The sequence below is a fragment of the Eulemur rufifrons genome, chromosome 27 (genome assembly GCF_041146395.1).
Source record: "Eulemur rufifrons isolate Redbay chromosome 27, OSU_ERuf_1, whole genome shotgun sequence".
In the NCBI taxonomy this organism is placed as follows: Eukaryota; Metazoa; Chordata; class Mammalia; order Primates; family Lemuridae; genus Eulemur; species Eulemur rufifrons.
In genome coordinates, this window is record NC_091009.1 from 14488887 (window position 1) to 14507525 (window position 18639).

At 36.1% G+C, this 18639-nt stretch overlaps 1 protein-coding gene across 3 annotated transcripts in view; it reads right to left on the reverse strand.

The window, feature by feature from the left end:
* TSEN15 (tRNA splicing endonuclease subunit 15) overlaps positions 1-18639 on the reverse strand; it is a 42480-nt gene that overhangs the window by 13264 nt on the left and 10577 nt on the right. Inside the window, exons 4-5 of one of the 3 annotated variants that reach the window (XM_069459424.1) lie at positions 7155-7296; positions 5243-6627 (exon numbers count right to left, since the gene is read on the reverse strand). The exons of 1 other annotated variant lie outside the window; for it this stretch is intronic. In XM_069459424.1, coding sequence (XP_069315525.1) covers positions 6607-6627; positions 7155-7296 — 163 coding nt within the window. In that variant the 3' untranslated portion in view covers positions 5243-6606. Of the gene's footprint in view, positions 1-5242; positions 6628-7142; positions 7297-18639 lie in introns of those variants that run through there. One more of the 3 variants, XM_069459425.1, reaches the window with a different exon arrangement.

Below are 18639 nucleotides of genomic sequence, written 5' to 3' on the forward strand. Positions count from 1 at the left end.
TGGCCAGCAAGAAGGAAAATTGCACTATTAATTGTTCAGAGGATATAGCACATTATTCTGCCCATGTAAACAGTCAAGGTAAAATACAGCAGATGAATAAAGAGCTTCTGTATAGAACTATGAACTTTGGCAGGAACCGCCGTGCTGCTGTAGTGAAGAGGCCTCCCGCCGGGGGCTGCAATGGAAAAAGTGACCTCAGAGAGGAATTCAGAACCGAAATGCTCAGAAAGAGACGAAACACCACGAAGTTTTGGTTAAGTCATTTGGTTCCAGGCTTATGAAAGTACAAAGCTGTTTCAGCCAAAAAGAAACGCAAATTACATGAATTTTGTAGATTATTCTTCTATTCTAATTGTAACTTTGAATTCCTAAGTGCCTCTGCGCTCAAATTCTTTACAGGAGGTCTATGGTGTTTAGAAACACATTCTTCTAAAGAGGCCCAGGCAGGAGAAGCAAAATACCTAATCTAGAGCCACTGGGCTTAGATTACTCGATGTTCCACTGAGCCACCGCAGCACAGAGCGCACACTAATTAGGGACTCCAGAAAAGAAAGCACCAGAGAGAAATCCTTGCACGCCCTTTCCTTCTTTTGTGCCCCAGCTAGAGAGGGTGCCCCTTTTACAGAAATGTTTGTACAGGCATACTATGGAGATAGTGTGGGCTCAGTGCCAGACCACTGTAATAAAGCAAGTCACATAAATTTGTTTCCCAGTACATATAAAAATTACACTTACACTATACTGTTGTCTATTCAGTTTGCAATATCATTCTGTACATACCTTAATTTAAAAATGCTTTATTGCTAAAAAATGCTAACGATCATCTGAGCCTTCAGCAAGTTGGAATCTTTTTGCTGGTGGAGAGTCTTGCTTTGATGGTTGATGGCTGCTGATGGATCAGGGTGGAGGTTGGGGAAGATTGGGGTGGTTATGGTCATTTCTTAAAATAAGACACCAAGGAGGTTTGCAGTGTCCATTGACTCTTGCTTTCATGAAAGAGTTCTCTGCAGCCTGTGATGCTGTTTGATAACATTTTACCCACAGTAACATTCTTTCTAGATTGGAGTCAATCTTCTCAAATCCTGCTGCTGCTTTATCACCTAAGTTTATGTAATATTCTACATCTTCTGTTGTCATTTCCACAACGTTCACAGCCTCTTCACCAGAACTCACGTAACCACTCTTTGCTCATCCATAGGAAACAACTGCTTATCCATCCAAGTTTTATCATGAGATTGTGGCAATTCATTTGCATCTTCAGGCTTCACTTCCAATTCTATTAATATTTCTCTTGCTATTTCCATCACATCTGCAGTTAGTTCCTTCACTGAAGTCTTTAATCCTCAATGTCATCCATGAGGGTTGGAATCAACCTCTTCCAAACTCCTGTTAATGTTAATATTTTGACCTCCTCCCATGAATCATGACTGTTCTTAATGACATCTAGAATGGTAAATTCTTTCCAGGTTTTCAATATACTTTATCCAGATCCATCAGAGGAATCAATATCTATGGCAGCTAAAGCCTTACGAAATGTATTTCTTAAATAATAAGACTGGAAAGAAAAATTACTCCTTATTCTATGGGCTAAAGAATGGATCTTGTGTTAACAGGCATGAAAACATGTATCTCCTTGTACATCTCCATCAGAGCTCTTGGGAAATCAGGTGCACTGCCAATGAGCAGTAATATTTTGAAAGGAATAGTTTTTTTCTGAGCAGTAGGTCTCAACAGTGAACTTAAAATATCCAGTAAACCATGCTGTAAACAGATACACTGTCATCCAGGCTTTGTTGTTCCATTTATACAGTATAGGCGGAGTAGATTTAGCATAATTCTTAAGGACCCTAGGATTTGGGGAATGGCAAATGAGCATTGGCTTCAACATAAAGTCACCAGCTGCATTAGCCCCTAACAAGGGAGTCAGTCTGTCCTCTGAAGCTTTGAAGGTAGGCATTGACTTCTACTCTCTAGCTGCGAAAGTCCTAGATAACATCTTCTTTTAACATAAGGCTGTTTTGTCTACATCGAAAATCTGTTGTTTAACAGTGTAGCCACCTTTATCAATTATCTTAGCCAGACCTTCTAGATAATTTGCTGCAGCTTCCAGCTAAGCACCTCCTCACCTTGCACTTTAATCTTATAGAAATGGCTTCTTTCCTTAAACCCCATGAACCAACCTCTGCTACCTTCAAAGTTTTCTTCTGCAGCTTCCTCTCCTCCCTCAGCCTTCACAGAATTAAAGAGAGTCAGGGCCTTACTCTGGATTTGCCTTTGGCTTAAGGGAATGTTGTGGCTGATTTGATCTTCTATCCAGCTCACTAAAACTTTCTTCATATCAGCAATATGGCTGTTTCATTTTCTTACCATTCTTGTGTTTACTGGAGTAGCAATTTTAATTTCCTTCAGTAACTTTTGTTTTGCATTCACAATTTGGCTGTTTGGTGCAAGAGGCCTAGATTTTGGCCTGTCTCAGCTTTTGACGTGCCTTCCCAACTAAGCATGAACATTTCCAGCTTTCAATTTAAACTGAAAGACCTGTGACTCTTCCTTTTTTGCTCAAAGGCTTAATGGCCACCATAGGGTTATTAATTGGCCTAATTTCAATATTGTTGTGTCTCAGAGAATAGGGAGGTTAAAGGAGAGGGAGAGAGAGAGGGGAAAGGCTAGCTGGTGGAGCAGTCAGAACATAACATATCAATTAAGTTTGCAATCTTATACAGGCGAGGTTCCCTGGCATCTCGAAAAAATTACGATAGTAACATCAAGTATCAATAATCACATATAACCATAACAGATATAGTCATCATGAAAAAGTCTGAAATATTGCAAGAATTTCCAAACTGAGACAGAGTCATGAAGTAAGCACATGCTTTGGGAAAAATGGCATCAACTGACTTGCTTGATACAGGGTTGCCACTAATCTACAGTTTGTAAAAACCACACTATCTGCAAAGCACAATAAAGAGAAGTGCAATAAAATGAGGTACACCTGTATGGACTACAGCAACAATTTATGTCTTTCAGTACCAGTATTTAGCCAGTACAGTGAGTGTTTCAGAGCTGGGGTCTCTTTCTGTGGGATTGGATTTTGAAATTTATTTCATAAATTAGACTTTTACAAGGAAAAAAATGAAATGCATAATTTCATATAGGTAAGAACAAAACCATAGTCTATAAAAAAAATACGTCACCCCACCCACCCCTGCCCCAAACAGGCTTTTAAATATAGATCTACATTTTGAGCAAAGCATGAATCAAGTCACATATTTAATGTCAGCAGAGTGTAATTTTAGAGGCACGCCAGAAAGAAAAAGGGGGTGTGAGCACATAAAACTTATTTATATTTTTATTTATGCTATTTCCCACAGATTGAAAATAAATTTTCAAGAGTACCATTTCTCGAGCTAATCAACTCCTAGTTTCTAAAAATGTTGTGGTTATCTAGCAGTGCCCTCTGGTGTCCAAATGGATTATTTTTGTTTGCCTTGAGGCAAAGAGTAAGCCACTACATGAGACAAGTTTATAGTCAGCATTCGTTCATCTGCCAAATATTTACTGAGTATCTACTATATGCCAGTTACTTGTGGAAAGTGGTAGGATGGAGAAATTATTAAACAAAATCTTGTTCCTTAAGAACAAATCCTTGTTCTTAAGGAGCCAATAGTCTAACAAGGGAGACAAATGTAAACTCAATTACAAAATTACGTAAACAAATCACTTTACTTAGTTTTTCACTAAAATGAGACAGACACAGCTAGCCTCCCTTTCCAGGCTGTTCTCAACTGTTATTCATGTTAGCAGGTGTCTGGCTGGCTTTGGACACCACACCTTTGGTCAAGTACACAGGGAACATTCTGAAATAAACATCCCAGGAGATAGAGTGAGACTGAGTTCTAGTTTTAAAGATTTGAGAAAGTGCTTTTCACAGTCAACCCCAAAACATACTTCTGGTTTTGTAGTTATTTCAGGGTTCACTGGTTACCAGATCTGACACACAAATCTGACATTCATTAAGTCTTACGTTTCTGAAAATGCTGTTTTTCTAGCACTGTGATGAAAGGCCTCACGATGAATCAAACGAGAAACCTTAAGAAATCAAGAGACCCTATAATCCTAGCACTCTGGGAAGCTGAGGCGGGAGGATGGCTCGAGGTCAGGAGTTCGAGACCAGCCTGAGCAAGAGTGACACCCCGTCTCTACTAAAAAATAGAAAGAAATTATCTGGACAACTAAAATATATATAGAAAAAATTAGCCAGGCATGCTGGCACATGCCTGTAGTCCCAGAGACTCAGGAGGCTGAGGCAGAAGGATCACTTAAGCCCAGGAGTTTGAGGTTGCTGTGAGCGAGGCTGACCCCACGGCACTCTAGCCAGGGCAAAAGAGCGAGACTCTGTCTCAAAAAAAAAAAAAAAAAAGAAAGAAAGAAAAGAAATCAAGAGACCCTAAGACTTTATCATAAACTGTTTTAGGATTTTTAGATCTGCAAATTGGTCAGTAGAGTCACCAAAACCATATTGTCCTGAATAGGTCCATCTTCCAGTCTTCTGGGGAAGCAGAGGAAGCTGAAGGAATTGCAGAGACCTTCCATCAAGAATAAAAGCAAAATTCAAATACCGTCAAAGGAGTCAGGAATGACTACAGACCAAGAATAATGCTTTATGCCACTTTGTAATATTACTTCATTATTTTTCCATTCTTTTTACTGTTGTTTCCTAATCAGCCATGAAACCATAGTATATAGGTGGGACCTGTGACTTGCTTCTAACCAATAGAATATGGCAAAGGTGACAAGATGTGCATGATTACATTACGTAAGATTGTAAGGGCCATCTTGCTGAGACTCTCTCCCTTGTTGGCTTTGAGAAGCAACCAGTTGTGCTGGGAAGGTGCATGTGCAAAGACCCGAGTGTGGCCTCCCACCGACAGCCTGTTAGGAATCGAGCTCTCTCAAGGAGCCGAAGGCTGCTAATAGCCACGTGGGTGAGAGAGCAGACCCTTCCCCAGTCAAGCCTCGGATGAGACTGCAGCCCAGGACAGCACCTTGCCTGCAGCCTTACAGAGGACCCAACTAATTTGTGCTTCGACTCCTTACACAAAAACTACGAGATCATAAATGTGTGCTATTTTAAGTTGCTAAGTTTGTGTAATGTTATTATGCAATGATAGATAACTAATATAAATTTCAAGACACATTTTATTTTAAGATGTTTTTATTATAAAAGTAATACAAACAAAAACTGAAATATTGAGGAAAGACAAAATCATCCATTTGCTGCCCTGCCATCCCACTATAACCACAGTTAGTAGTTTACTTTGATTTGCTTTGTCATCTTTTTATTACATGCATGGTGTGTTATCTGCAGGCATGTTTACACCCATTCGTATACTTTTGTATCTTGCAATTTTTGTGTAATATAACATTTTCTCATGTATTTAATATTATTCATTATTAATTTTTCAGGAATACATATGGTGCCATTCATATATATCTGTTTATTGACTATGTCCTAGACCAGGGGATGACAAATTATGGCCCCACATTTGTAAATAAAGTTTTATTGGAACACAGCCATGGCTATTTGTTTATATATTGTCTACGGCTGCTCTTGTGCTACAAACAGCAGTGTGGACAAGTTATGACACAGACAGTAAGGCCTGCAAAGCCCAAAATATTTACTTCCTCACCCTTTAAAGAAAAAGTTTGCCGAGCCCTGTCCTAAACTTTAATGTGGTTTATAATTTGAACTATTAAAAGTAATGCCACTTGAAACATCTTTAGACACAAAATTTTTATACTTTGGACAGCTTAATTGGGAGATATTAACAAAAGTGGAATAACTGTGTCTAACTAATAAAGGCATTTTTAAGGCTGATAGTGTCCTACACTATCTTTCTTGTAATATTCTAGCTATAATAAAGGTGGTGATGATAAGAATGGAAAGGAATACCTCATACTCTTGTAAATAGCACTTCTCTGGTCCCTATTAATCTAGACACGTAAGTTTACACTCTGAATGAACATATTTTTAGTTTTGATTTAAAGTCAACCAAAGAAGGAAGTAACAGTAATTGCAACAGGAAGACCAAATGAAAGAAATCTTTTATTTCTATTGGGGATGTAAAAGCAGGTAGAGATAAATTCTCCAGGTGTCAAGGTGTATACGAAATGCCATTCCAAGCTAGCCGTACCGGCCAAAAGGCACTGGGAGAGAAGAGTAAGAGAAAGAGGTGGCCGTCTCCAAAACAAGCCAGCAGTGGCAGCAATGAACAAAGAGGCAGCTACGGGTGTGGGATGACAGAAGCAGCATGTGGGCTCCACCCTCTGAACACATCCTAGGCATAAACCCGCACACAACTGTAATTAAACTGTCTCTAGATAAGAAAGTTCTAAGAGCAACTACCCTTTATTTCTTAAGGAAAAAAATTCTTCTATCTGGGGAAGTTTTGTTCTTCAGAAAGAAAATCTTACGGAAGTGGAAAGTCAATCTTGACTAGTCAACCTATGTGAACCCTGACTATCTCGGAAATAAAAGATGAAGCAGGCTCATCGGTCTCACATCCAATCTCGTATGAATAAAATATGTATCAGGAAGTACAGATGTCATCTTCTAAGGGAAATATTCTGCAATATATAAAAAAAGAAAAGATCAGGATGGACTTTTTCCGCAATAAATAATGGAATTTAAAAAAAATTATAGAGATATTTAATGTAATCATGCCAACAATGTATGCAAAGAAATCATATATAACACATTTATTTTATTAAAATGTTCCTATCAAAATGACAACCAATTTAACATTTCCTAAAGAAGTGTTCTTTTAGTTAAAACTATTATTAGCCTTTACATTCCACCTCAGTTACTCACTAAATAATTAAATGCATGATGATTTCATGAAATACTCTGGGAAACTATGAAATTCTCCATAGAGTAAGGCAATCAAATTATTTTTGCAAAAGTAACTAGGAACATGTTACTTTGAAAAACATATAGCCAGTTTCATGAGGTGTAAAAATCAAACCTTTTTTTTCTTGAATTTGTCATATGGCAAAGGAAGCGGCAGTTCCATGAATAGCTTGATTCACACTTAAAATCATGTCATAATTTTCCTCTTTTTTCACTGGTTACTGTCAGTTACCTCAAAACTGACCTGAGGGTCTGGCAGCATAAATCCATCAGTGAGTTTATAATAGACTATTGTAGAATCAGACTCCACTATGGCCAAAGTAAAAGACATTGGCAAATCTGGATCACCTTGCAATTTTCGCGATGCCTTCAAGATCTCCCTTATTCTGAAAATAAAGTCACAATACATTTAGGATTCACAGTCACTCAATGATAAGATCAAATATTGTAAAATCTTGAGAAAGAGGCAGGCAGTTATATTTACCCATAATACTGACTAAGGAAATGTCTGAAGGCTCGAATATAAACATTAAAGCTATCTTCTTACATAGAAAATCCTGGAAATAAGAGCTATCTATTGACTTTCAATCTTTCTCAAAACCATTCACCCACCTCTCCTGATCCTCATACCTGAGAGAATCAGGCTGTATTTAGAAACATATAAAATGGTATACCAATAGTACTTGCTGCATCCAAATTGGCTAAGGACACTGGCTGTTAATTTTCCAATTTTCTAACATGGTATCTTATAGTAGAACAATTTGGTATTCAAGTTTGTTATTTTAAAAAATAGACTATCATAAACATTTTCCCCATGTTTTTATACGGGGTTAATAATTGCTACCTTTAAACGGCTATATAATATTCCACTGACCATAATTTACCAAATCATTCCCACATTATCATACAGTTCTTTAAGTTTTTTTTGGGGGGGGGGTGGAGTCAAGAGAGATTGATGCCAATAAAGATAACCTGCAATGATTATCTTTCTGTATGCAGCTGTTTCACTTTAAATATTTCTGTTAACTTCTTACAGTATCAGAAGTCTTAGATCTGAGTAGAGATATTTTTATGATTCTCAATATGTATTCTGATACAATAAAAGCTAAGAGAAAAATATGCAGAGAAATAAAAGCTTTCTTTTAAAAAAAAATTTCGGTAATGTTAGGATTTTGGTTTGTTTGCTGTGGAAAATAATCTACCAAATCTAATATCTAGGTCTTCAAAGCACTATTAGCTTTTGCTTATCATTACTAAAAATCCTATTACCTACTCAATAAAGCCTGTGTTCAATAACTCAGTAAAATGTAACCTCCTGAGGAGCTTTCTTAAAAAGTCAAATAACAAATGATTAGTTGTTTTTTTCATTAAGCCAACCAATTCTCCAGAAATTGAAAAGAGATTTACTAGTGTTTAACATTCTACCAGTGAATACATAAATAACACTATATTCTCTTAGCAAAAGAGTAATTTCTTCCCTTAAGTTCTACTTCTCAACTCAAAGCAAAAATTCTTATGGTCATGCTTTACTCATCCTATTTATTAGCTATTGAATCTATAAAGAATCTAAAAAGTCTCTGCTTTGATATATTCTTACAATAATTACAATGCTTTTTATCTGTAGTAGAGACTGGAGATATTAAGAGCAATTTAAACCAGCAATAAACTTCTGGAAAAGCTGAAACTAAATTGTCCTTGTTAAAATACCACTTAATCACTGCACAATATGTTACAGAGTGGTAACCGGTTTGTTTAAACAGCAGTCACAAAAGGCTGCTTACCTACTACCTATCATTTAAGTTTCCACATGAATATAATGATTTGAGAAGAGAATGAGTTTCTATGTTTGTTTCCTCATATTCAAACCAATTCTAAAACGACTTTGAAAGAGTTAAGTCAACAATATGGTAATACTCAATTTTCAAGCATAACTGTCAAGCAACATTTACTGGGTAGATAAAATGTGTCTATCTGGAAAAATCTTAATTCCTTTTCAAGAGTCAGCAAAGCATCATTTTCTCTCTTACGTCTTCCCTATCGCCTTTCCCCTTATGTCTTTTTAAAAAATTAAGGGGAGAAAGGAGAAAAATATATTAGAGTCTTTTATATTAACATATTTAATATTTGTGGTATGCTTCATTTCTTCATATTCATCTCTGCTGTCATTTCCTTATCCAATATAGCGCCATTCCCTCCCCCATCCTTTGTGTTAATAACGTCATATGTGTTACTTCTTAATATGCTATACCCCAGTCAGTTGATTTTTGACAGTTACAAAAGTAATTCAATGGAGAAAGTCTTTTAAACAAATGGTGCTTTAAAATGAAGACGGTATACCTCTATGTCTACACTTGGGATCACTGTAAGACTCAATGAAGTGGCGCACAGGAAAGGGCTTTGCAACCTGTCAAGTAGTCACTAAATACAAGTATTATTACATAGTACTTATTCCAGCGTTACCACCTTGCAAATTGGGACAAAATGTTTGTATTCACCTCTGCCTCCATGGTTATTGCTAAAAACAAATACTAACCCAAACATACAAAGGTACATTGTGCCATAGTGGAAACATAAGAAACATTCATTTTCTGAAATAGCCTGAATCCCAGAAATCGACTTAGCCCTTAAAAAATAATTTCCACCTATATTAAATTGCATTACAAATAGCTAGATTCCTATTCATAAGAATGGTTTACTTTAGAGAGAGATATTCAAATAAAGCAACCATAGATGTTAATCAGAAACTTCATTAGTCAGCACCATGGGAAGTGACACCCTGATAAAAGATAGCAAACTCCAATTACTTCATCAATGCAAATCTTTTAGTGTAACTAAATATTTTCTTTCTTCAAAAGTGGCAAACCACTATCTAAACTATCAATCATAGGTAAAAATCAATTTTTATAGGCTGCCCATCTTGAATCAATCTTTTTCTACAAAGATGGAAAAGAAGAAACTGATCATGGATCAACTAAAATTTTAATTTATCTTTATCTTTTGTTGTCAGTTTGATCACAGTTACTTGCTAGTATGTAATATATACATAAAACACAGTATATAATGCTCATAAAGCCACTGCAATGCCACAAGCTAGAGCCAAATTTCTCTAAACATATACATTTTGTTAATTCACTCATGAATTGATGGGCATTTGGGTTGATTCTACATGAGCCATGAAGAAGGATGACTTAATGCCTTTTGCAATAATATGGATTGGAACCGGATACTTCATCCTAAGCGAAGTATCTAAAGAATGGAAAAACAAACACCACATGTACTCACTATTAAATCTGAACTAAACGATGAGCACACATGTGCATAAAGGGGAGTATAACTCAATGGAAATCAAGCAGGGGGAGCAGGGAGGAGATGGGCAAAAACCTACCTAACAGGTACAATGAACTCTTTCCGGGTGATGGGCACACTTATAACGTTGACTCAAGCATTACAAAAGTGATCCTTGTAACCAAAAACATTTGTACCCCCATAATACTTTGAAATTAAAAAACAAATTTTCTCTAAACTTCCTTTACTGGAAGACTAATGAGAATGGGACACAGATGAGATGGAAACCTATTAAGACGTTTATACATTTTCAGTTTCTCAAAATATACTGTTTAAATCAGAAGGTGTGTTAGTATGTGTATGTGTACATGTGTGTGTGGTTTTTTTCCCCTAAGGTAAATTGTATGGGAATTCTAGCCCCTGTACTGAAATTTAGGATAGAAATTTCCATCTCATTCATTGCTATTTTTTCATTCTCCATTGATATTTGTTTCCAGAGTTCTTTACTATAAACAGCAAAACATTTTCATACTTACCCAAAACACCCATGCAGGAAACCCTAATGTTTGAAAATTAACTCAGAGTTGTAAAGGGGGTTTTGTTTTCAGAGTTGAGTGAAATCACTGTCAAAATGAAATGGAAGTTCCCATCTCTGAGCTCTTGTTTATCCTACTCGGTGGTGAGGATAGAGGGAACTACTAATGAATCTTCTCAGTCACAACAGAATAAAATAGTTTATCTGCCTCACTAAACAAAGTACACTCAGAAGTCTCACAAAGTTTCTTGTTCAGGATCTCTGCTGGTCTATTTTTAACATATGTTTAAAATAAAGCCATCATCTTCCCTCATTTGAGACCTTTCCTTTATAGGAAACTGCATAAACTCCTAAAAATGCCTACTTTGTCTTTAAGTCAACAGATTGTGCTTTTTCAATCTATTAACAATAATAACAGCAACAAAAGGTTCTGAAGATCTATTTAAAAATTCATATGTGATTGTAAAGATGCCATGACTAGTAAAGCCTCACCAGAATACTACAATCTCACTTAATTTCTAACAAGCTTACAGCTTGAAATCTTAACTTAGAAAACACAGAACAATGTTTCCTGATATATATAATTTTTAATAGTTCAGTTCTTTGGAAAAATATTGTGGAGATGTTTCATCACATAAATCTAAAATAATAAAGTAGATAATAAAGTTCTTTATAGTTCATATTTTATAGAAACCAACATATGAAAAATATAATCTATGTATTAATAGTAAGAGTTTCAAGTTTTCAACTCAGTTATATCTCAAGGGAAAAATCCCACCGAAAGAAAGATATATCAGTAATGATCATAGCTATTGATCAACAGTAAGAAAATTTGATGTTCAGAACAGATTTTTTTCTCATAACTATTCATAGAAAAGTTCTGCATACTAATGAAAGAGTGATTCCAAAGCTTAATAGGGTTAAATTGAAAACAAGCCTGAAGCAAATACACAGTTAACACTACTTGGATAATGCCCTTAGTCCAACCTATTTAAATGCTTTCCATAAATCTTAGTATTGATTTTTCTGTAATGATCCTAAAACAGAGAATAAGTAATCCTAGAGATTTACACAGAGGACAAGAAGTTAAAGACAACATTACTTTTAAATCCAAATATTGTTAAAAAAAGAATACACCATGGGTTAAAATTAGTCTTAATTTCAATCCAAAAAAAGTATCTCCTTCTGTCCTCTTCAATGTGGCCAAACTTGTACATGCTGTAGCCTTATCAATAAATGGCATTAACTCCTTGATCTGCCTCATTATGATATAATGGAATGACACATCATAATGCAACTCTGAAACACAATGCAAAATTAACTTGGTGCCAGAATCACCAAAGAATCCTTATTCATGCACAGGCTCAATCCAAAGAAAAGTTTCAGAGATAATAGACTACCTCCTTGGGATTCACGCCAATGCCTCCCTAGCGAAAAAATCAAGGCAGCTAAAATCCCAAGGGGGTTTACTGAACAATCAAGCTTTTCAAGGGTGGCTTTTCACCCCAATGCGAAGTAATTCTGCTAAAATAAACTGCAAGCTTTTTCTTTCTTTTTTTTTGACAGGTAAGAGAAAAAAATCCTGTGTCAGTTAAAGGGGGTTTCATCAGCCAGAGATTTCCAACACAGGTTAGGGTAAGGACACAGATCCTAATATGCAGGAGAGCCAAATGACAGAAGTCATTTTCCCAGTCATTAGACTTCAGGACTCAGATAAAATAGTGGCCATTAAATGAATTTGCAATAAGACTATGCTTTTGGAGTGTGGAAATACTTTTCAATTATAGGGAAACAATAATGGAATATACTTCAAGAAAATATTTAGCATTAGAGCATTAGATCTCATAACTAAGAATGCCTTTAGAAATGTTATAAAGAAAGAATTCAGTTCTAGTAATCATTTGCTCCAGCATTAATATAAGTCCTTTTTCCAAGACACTAGAGAAAAAAGAACGATGAAAGGGTGGAAAGAATATAGATGAAAGAAAAAAGAATTTAAGTAAAAAGTAAGGAAGTTATTCCCAGCATTGGCAGATTTCCTCTTCAGACTTGCGATCGATTGGTCTCTGTCCTCAGATGCACATTATAGTTACAGTGTAAGCGCGGGAAATGGTGATAAATTCTGCAAGGGGATGGATTTTTCAGACTTTCTAATTTTTTGGAAATTCTTGGAAGGCTGCTTGTAATATATTCTTACATTCTTTAAGGTATTATTTAGTAAGTCTCTGCTACAGGAACGTAGTAGCCTAGGAGAGTTCCTTCAGTCATTCAACAAATACTTATTTAGCAACACGTGCCAAGTACCAAGCTAGACTAGAGAGGCAAACAATGAACAAAACAAAGTTCCTGTTTTCATGGAACAGTGGAAAAAGGACAGTAAATAATCAAAGAAAGCCAAATATACAATATGTTGAATAGCATCAATGTGGCAAGTGTTATAAAGGACGACCACTTAGTAGGTCCAGGAGGTAAGATGGTAGTAACTGGAACCAGAGTGGTAACAGTTATGACACCGTGGTAACAGTGGAGGTGGTGAGAAATGGACAGATTCCGGATGTATCTTTAAGGGAGAACTGAAAGGATTTGTTGATTAATTTGGAGATAAGCGAAATGGGAAGAATAAAACCTAAGAGATTATAGCAAGGTTATGGGATATAAGGATACAGGACACAAAATTTCGCTGTATTCCTATATAGCAGTAACGAACAAATAGAATTTGAAATCGAAAACGAAACACCATTTATATTAGCATCAAAAAATGAAATAGATGAAAATATAACAAAATATTTATAGGATCTATATGAGGAAAACTATAAAATTCTGATCAAAGAGTTCATAGGAGATCTAAATTAAATGGAGGGAGAGTCCATGTTCCTGGGTAGGAAGGCTCAATATTGTTAAGATGCCAATTTTTCCCAATGTGATCTAGTTTAAGCACAATCCCAATCAAAATCCCAGCAAGCTGTTTTGTAGATATTGACAAACTAATTCTAAAGTGCATATGGAAAGGCAAAAGACACACAATAGCCAACAAAATACTGAAGAACAACAAACTGAGAGGATTGGCATAATCTGACTTCAAGACCTATTATAAAGCTGTATCAATTAAGATCATGTGGTGCTGGTGAAGGAATAGACAAACAGGCCAATAGAATAGAATAAAGAGCCCAGAATTGACCAACAGAAATACAGTCAACTGATCTTTGACAAAGGAGCAAAAGCAATTCAATGGACAAAGAACCGTCTTTTCAACAAATGGTGCTATAACTGGATTTCCACGTGCAAAAAAATGAATCTAGACCCTGACCTTATATACCTTTCATTAAAATTAACTCAAAATGGATTATAGACCTAAACGTAAAACACAAAACTATAAAACTTCTAGAGGACAACATACAAGGAAAATCTAGGTGACCTTGGGTTTGGTGATGAGTTTTTGGATACACCACCAAAGCCCAATCCATAAAAAAAAAATTAGGTCAGGCTCTATTAAAATTAAAAACTTTTGTGCTGCAAAAGACAGTTGTTAAGAGAATAAAAAGACAACCCATGGAGAAAATATTTGCAAAACATGTATCTGATTTGCAGCAGTCCCCAATCTTTTTGGAACCAGGGACTGTTTTCATGGAAGACAATTTTTCCACAATGGGTGAGAGGGGAATGGTTCAGGATGATTTCAGTGCATTACATTTATTATGCACTTTATTTCTATTATTACTACATTGTAATATATAATGAAATAATTATACAAACCTCTCTGCTAATGATAATCTGTATTTGCAGCCACTCCCCAGCACTAGCATCACTGCCTCAGCTCCACTTCAGATCATCACATGTTAGATTCTCATAAGGAGTGTGCAACCTAGATCCTTCACATGTGCAGTTTACAGTAGGGTTTGCGCTCCTACAAGAATCTAATGCCGCTGATCGGAGAGGATACGGAGCTCAGGCAGTGATGCAAGCCAGGGAGAGAAGCTATAAACACAGATGAAGCTTTGTTCGTGCCCACCACTCTCCTCCTCCTGTGAGGTCCAGTTCCTAACAGGCCATGGACCAGTACCGGTCTGCAGCCCGGGGGTTAGGGATGGCAGTGATAAAGGACTTGTATCCAAAATACACAAAAAAACCCTTAAAAAGTTAACAAAAAGAAAAAAAACTCGATTTAAAAATGGACAAAAGGTATGAACAGACACCTCATCAAAGAAGATACACAGATGGCAAATAAACATATGAAAAGATGCTCAACACCATATGTCATTAGGAAATTGCAAAATTAAAAGAATGAGATACCACCGTAGATTAGAGTAGCTAAAACACAAAAAACTAACAATACCATGCTGGCAAGGATGCATATTGCTAAGTGAAAGAAGCCAGTATGAAAAGACTACATACTATGATTCCAACTACATAACATTCTGGAAAAGGAAAAACTGTAGAGAAAGTAAAAAGTTCAGTGGTTCCCAGGGGCGGGGGTTTGGGGTGGGCAGAGGGATAAACAGATGAAGCACAGGGGACTTTTAAGGCACTGAAAACTATTCTGTATATGATGGTGGATACACGACATTATGCATTTGTCAAAATCCATAGAACTGTATGATAATCCCTAATGTAAACTATGGATTTCAGTTGATAATATCAATATTGGCTCATTAATTGTAACAAAAGCACCATACTGATGCAAGATGTTAGTAATAGAGAAAACACTGCTGGACTGAGGATTACATGGGAAATCTCTGTACTATCTGCTCAATTTTTCTGTAAATCTAAAAATGGTCTAAAAATGAAATCTACATACATTAAAAAAAAAAACCAAAAAAAAAACTCCAAGGTTTTTGGCCTGAGCTTCAGAATGAACAGAGTTGCCATTTACTGACATGGGGAAAACTGCAGAAGGAGCAAGTATAGGGGGCAAATCCAAAGTTGTTCTTTGACATGCTAATCTGACATGCCTTTTAGATCCTAATGGAGATGTCAAGTGGGCAATTAAATATAAGAGTCTAAAGTTCATGGTAGAGATTGAGGTGGGGATATAAATTTGGGAGTCATCAGTATATGGATGATATTTAAAACTGCGGAACCAGATGAGGCTGCTGGGGAGTGAGCATAATGAAGAGAAAAGCTCAGAGAACTGAAACTCGAGAGCATTTTAACATTTAGAGGCCAGAAACATGAAAAGGTTCAGCAAAGGAGGCTAAGAAATGGCAAGTAACGGGAGGGTTACTTAACCTCCTCAAATCCCCACATTAGGCTCTTGCAGTGATAGCTGATCATCTTCTATATCCTTACAGATTTGTACATTTGAATTGGTATCCACTACGGAAAATAGAAACAAGCATTACAATCCCTAATATTCTGACTCCTCAAATAATTTTCCCACTTTTGTTTCAGGATATATCATGTTTCTTAAAGACTCTTTAGTGGCAAAATTCTTGATCTAGCGTTCTCTTACCTTTGAATTCCTTAATTACTTGAATTCCTTCATCCTTAATAGGTTGCTTCTCCTGAACAATTGGTTCCCAGGAGATGGATTCCTTTTTCATATTTTTCTCTGCTTCTCATTTCCTTCCCTCCTCCGTCATTCCCATCTCTCTCACATCACATATATTCTCTCTCCCTCCTTTTTGTGCACCCACACACCTCCCTCCCACTCCAGGGCATTCTCACCAGCCGCAGGCAGGTGCTCCCTCCCTCAGTGGATGCTAGTATCCATTCATGATGAACTATTTGCAATCCTCAGGCTCTCTCAGCCCTCAGTACCTTGCTTATGTTATTACTTTTGCCAGGGGCATCCATTCCCATCCTTGTTCCATATTAAAAGCCTACGCATATTTCAAAACTCTTGTCTTCCAGGAAGTTTTTCCAAACTCTCCCACCTTGTATGCCACCAGCTGAGGTTAGGTCTCCTTCCTCTGTGGTCTTCCTCAGTGCCAGAACATTTCTGTCATTATGTTTATCACACTGGATGTAAATGTCTATCCACCTCAGTTCTTGACCATGAGCATCTTGTGGGCAAGGTCTGTGATGTTTTGTACTTGTCGGGCACAGGGAGCCAATAAATAAATGAGCAAGTTAGAAAATGCCGGAGTAATCTACAATTTACCTTTTTATCCTGTCCCAAAACCAAAATACTGCCTCTAGTCTACAATTATAGTTATATTCATTATATTTAAAGAAAAAGTATAACTATATACATTTGTAACATTTTTAGCAAAAGGTATATTATTTTAGTATAAGAACAGTAAATAAAATTTTAATTTTCCCTATACATCTCAGTGGTTTAAAATATTTGCTCTTTTTCTTCTCCTCCTAAAAACACTAAAGCAATGGATTTAAAAATAAATAATTGGTCCATTATATTATCTAGGTTACTCCTGTGATAGCTAATAAAATATAATAGCTAATAAAATAGCTAATAAAATATTTTTAAAGTAATTATGTCCCTTAAAAAAAGAAAAAATACCATTGACAGTATTTAAAAGTTGTATTGGGAGAAATTAGTTCTGACAAAGAATAAAGAACTACAGTTCATTGAATTCAATGTAAGAAGAAAGGAAAGCACATTCTTTTGAAAACAACACTGTGGGAACTAGTGTATTTATAAGCTAAGCATCACATTAAGCTGAGCATCACAGGCTAGGAATCCTAACTTTGGCTCTGACACTCATTTCTTATGTGCACTGATTCAGTTTCCTTAGGGCATAAATTCCTTTAATCGTACAAGAATCTTGCCAAAACTGTCTTGATCAAACCAACTTACAAAAGTTCTTGTACTTTTAGCTTTATGGTAGCTGAACTAGCAGAGGGGCAATTTGGTATACGGAAAGTTTATGTCTTTTTCTAAATTTCTGAAGTAATATTGAGATTGGAAGATGTCAAGAAAGAGAACATTTGAAACACTTTTCTCTCAGATAAAATGGCTGAGTATATTAAATTTAGAAAAGTTTCCAATCATTAAAAAAAAAGAAACACCACTAATTTGTGGGACTGAGGGGATAAAATGATGACTGGAGAGGCCCCATCCTCACATCCACTATCCTTCTCTGACACTGAGAGGAGAGAATCATTTATAATTTAGTCAGGTTGGAAAGGATGAATGATTCACTGGTATTACTGAGGAAGGAACTATGATCCTTTGTAACAAAGAAGATTAATAGATCATTTTAAAAAACACTATCTTAACTGTCTCTGGATTTTATAATTGTATAAAACACTTCACTCAGCTTTTTAAAAAATATATGTATATAACCACAGATAAGCTTAAAATGTGCCAACTATGATTTTCCCATCTCTCATATCTTGCTGAAGAAACTAAATTGACATTGAAGTTGAGAGACAACATCATAGGTTCCATCAGGGAAAAAAAAAACCACTGGTAAAGAACAGAAAACCACCTTTTCCCTCATAAATTGGGTCCTTGTATGAGAAACGTATAATAGTATTATCCTAACTTTGGTGTAATGTACTTCTCTCATTTAGGGCACTCAAAATATGCCAATGGCAAGGAAGGTCCAAAGACAAGCTAATCAAGCTATCTGAACATAAATTTGACTTCATCTGCAATCTTAGCACTGAAAAAAATAGGTCCCCAGCTGTAGTTAGGATTTCTCTTGTTGTCTCACCTTTAAATCCATCAGATCTCTTTGATGTCTGTGAATCTACTAATATGATTTTATACCATTGCTGTGTCTGAGGAAACTGTATTCAGACTTCCATAGTCATTTACCAAACTTGCTCCATGGATTCCTTAGATTCACGCTAGCAAAGAAACAGCCTGGAGTACTCTCCATATGGATACCATCCAAATATATAACTTAATATGACACTTTATAATGTGAACTAAAAATTATTTTACATTAGCTTTAGGAAGTATTTTTAGATGAGACGAAAAGTAGATGTGTCCTTCCCTTCA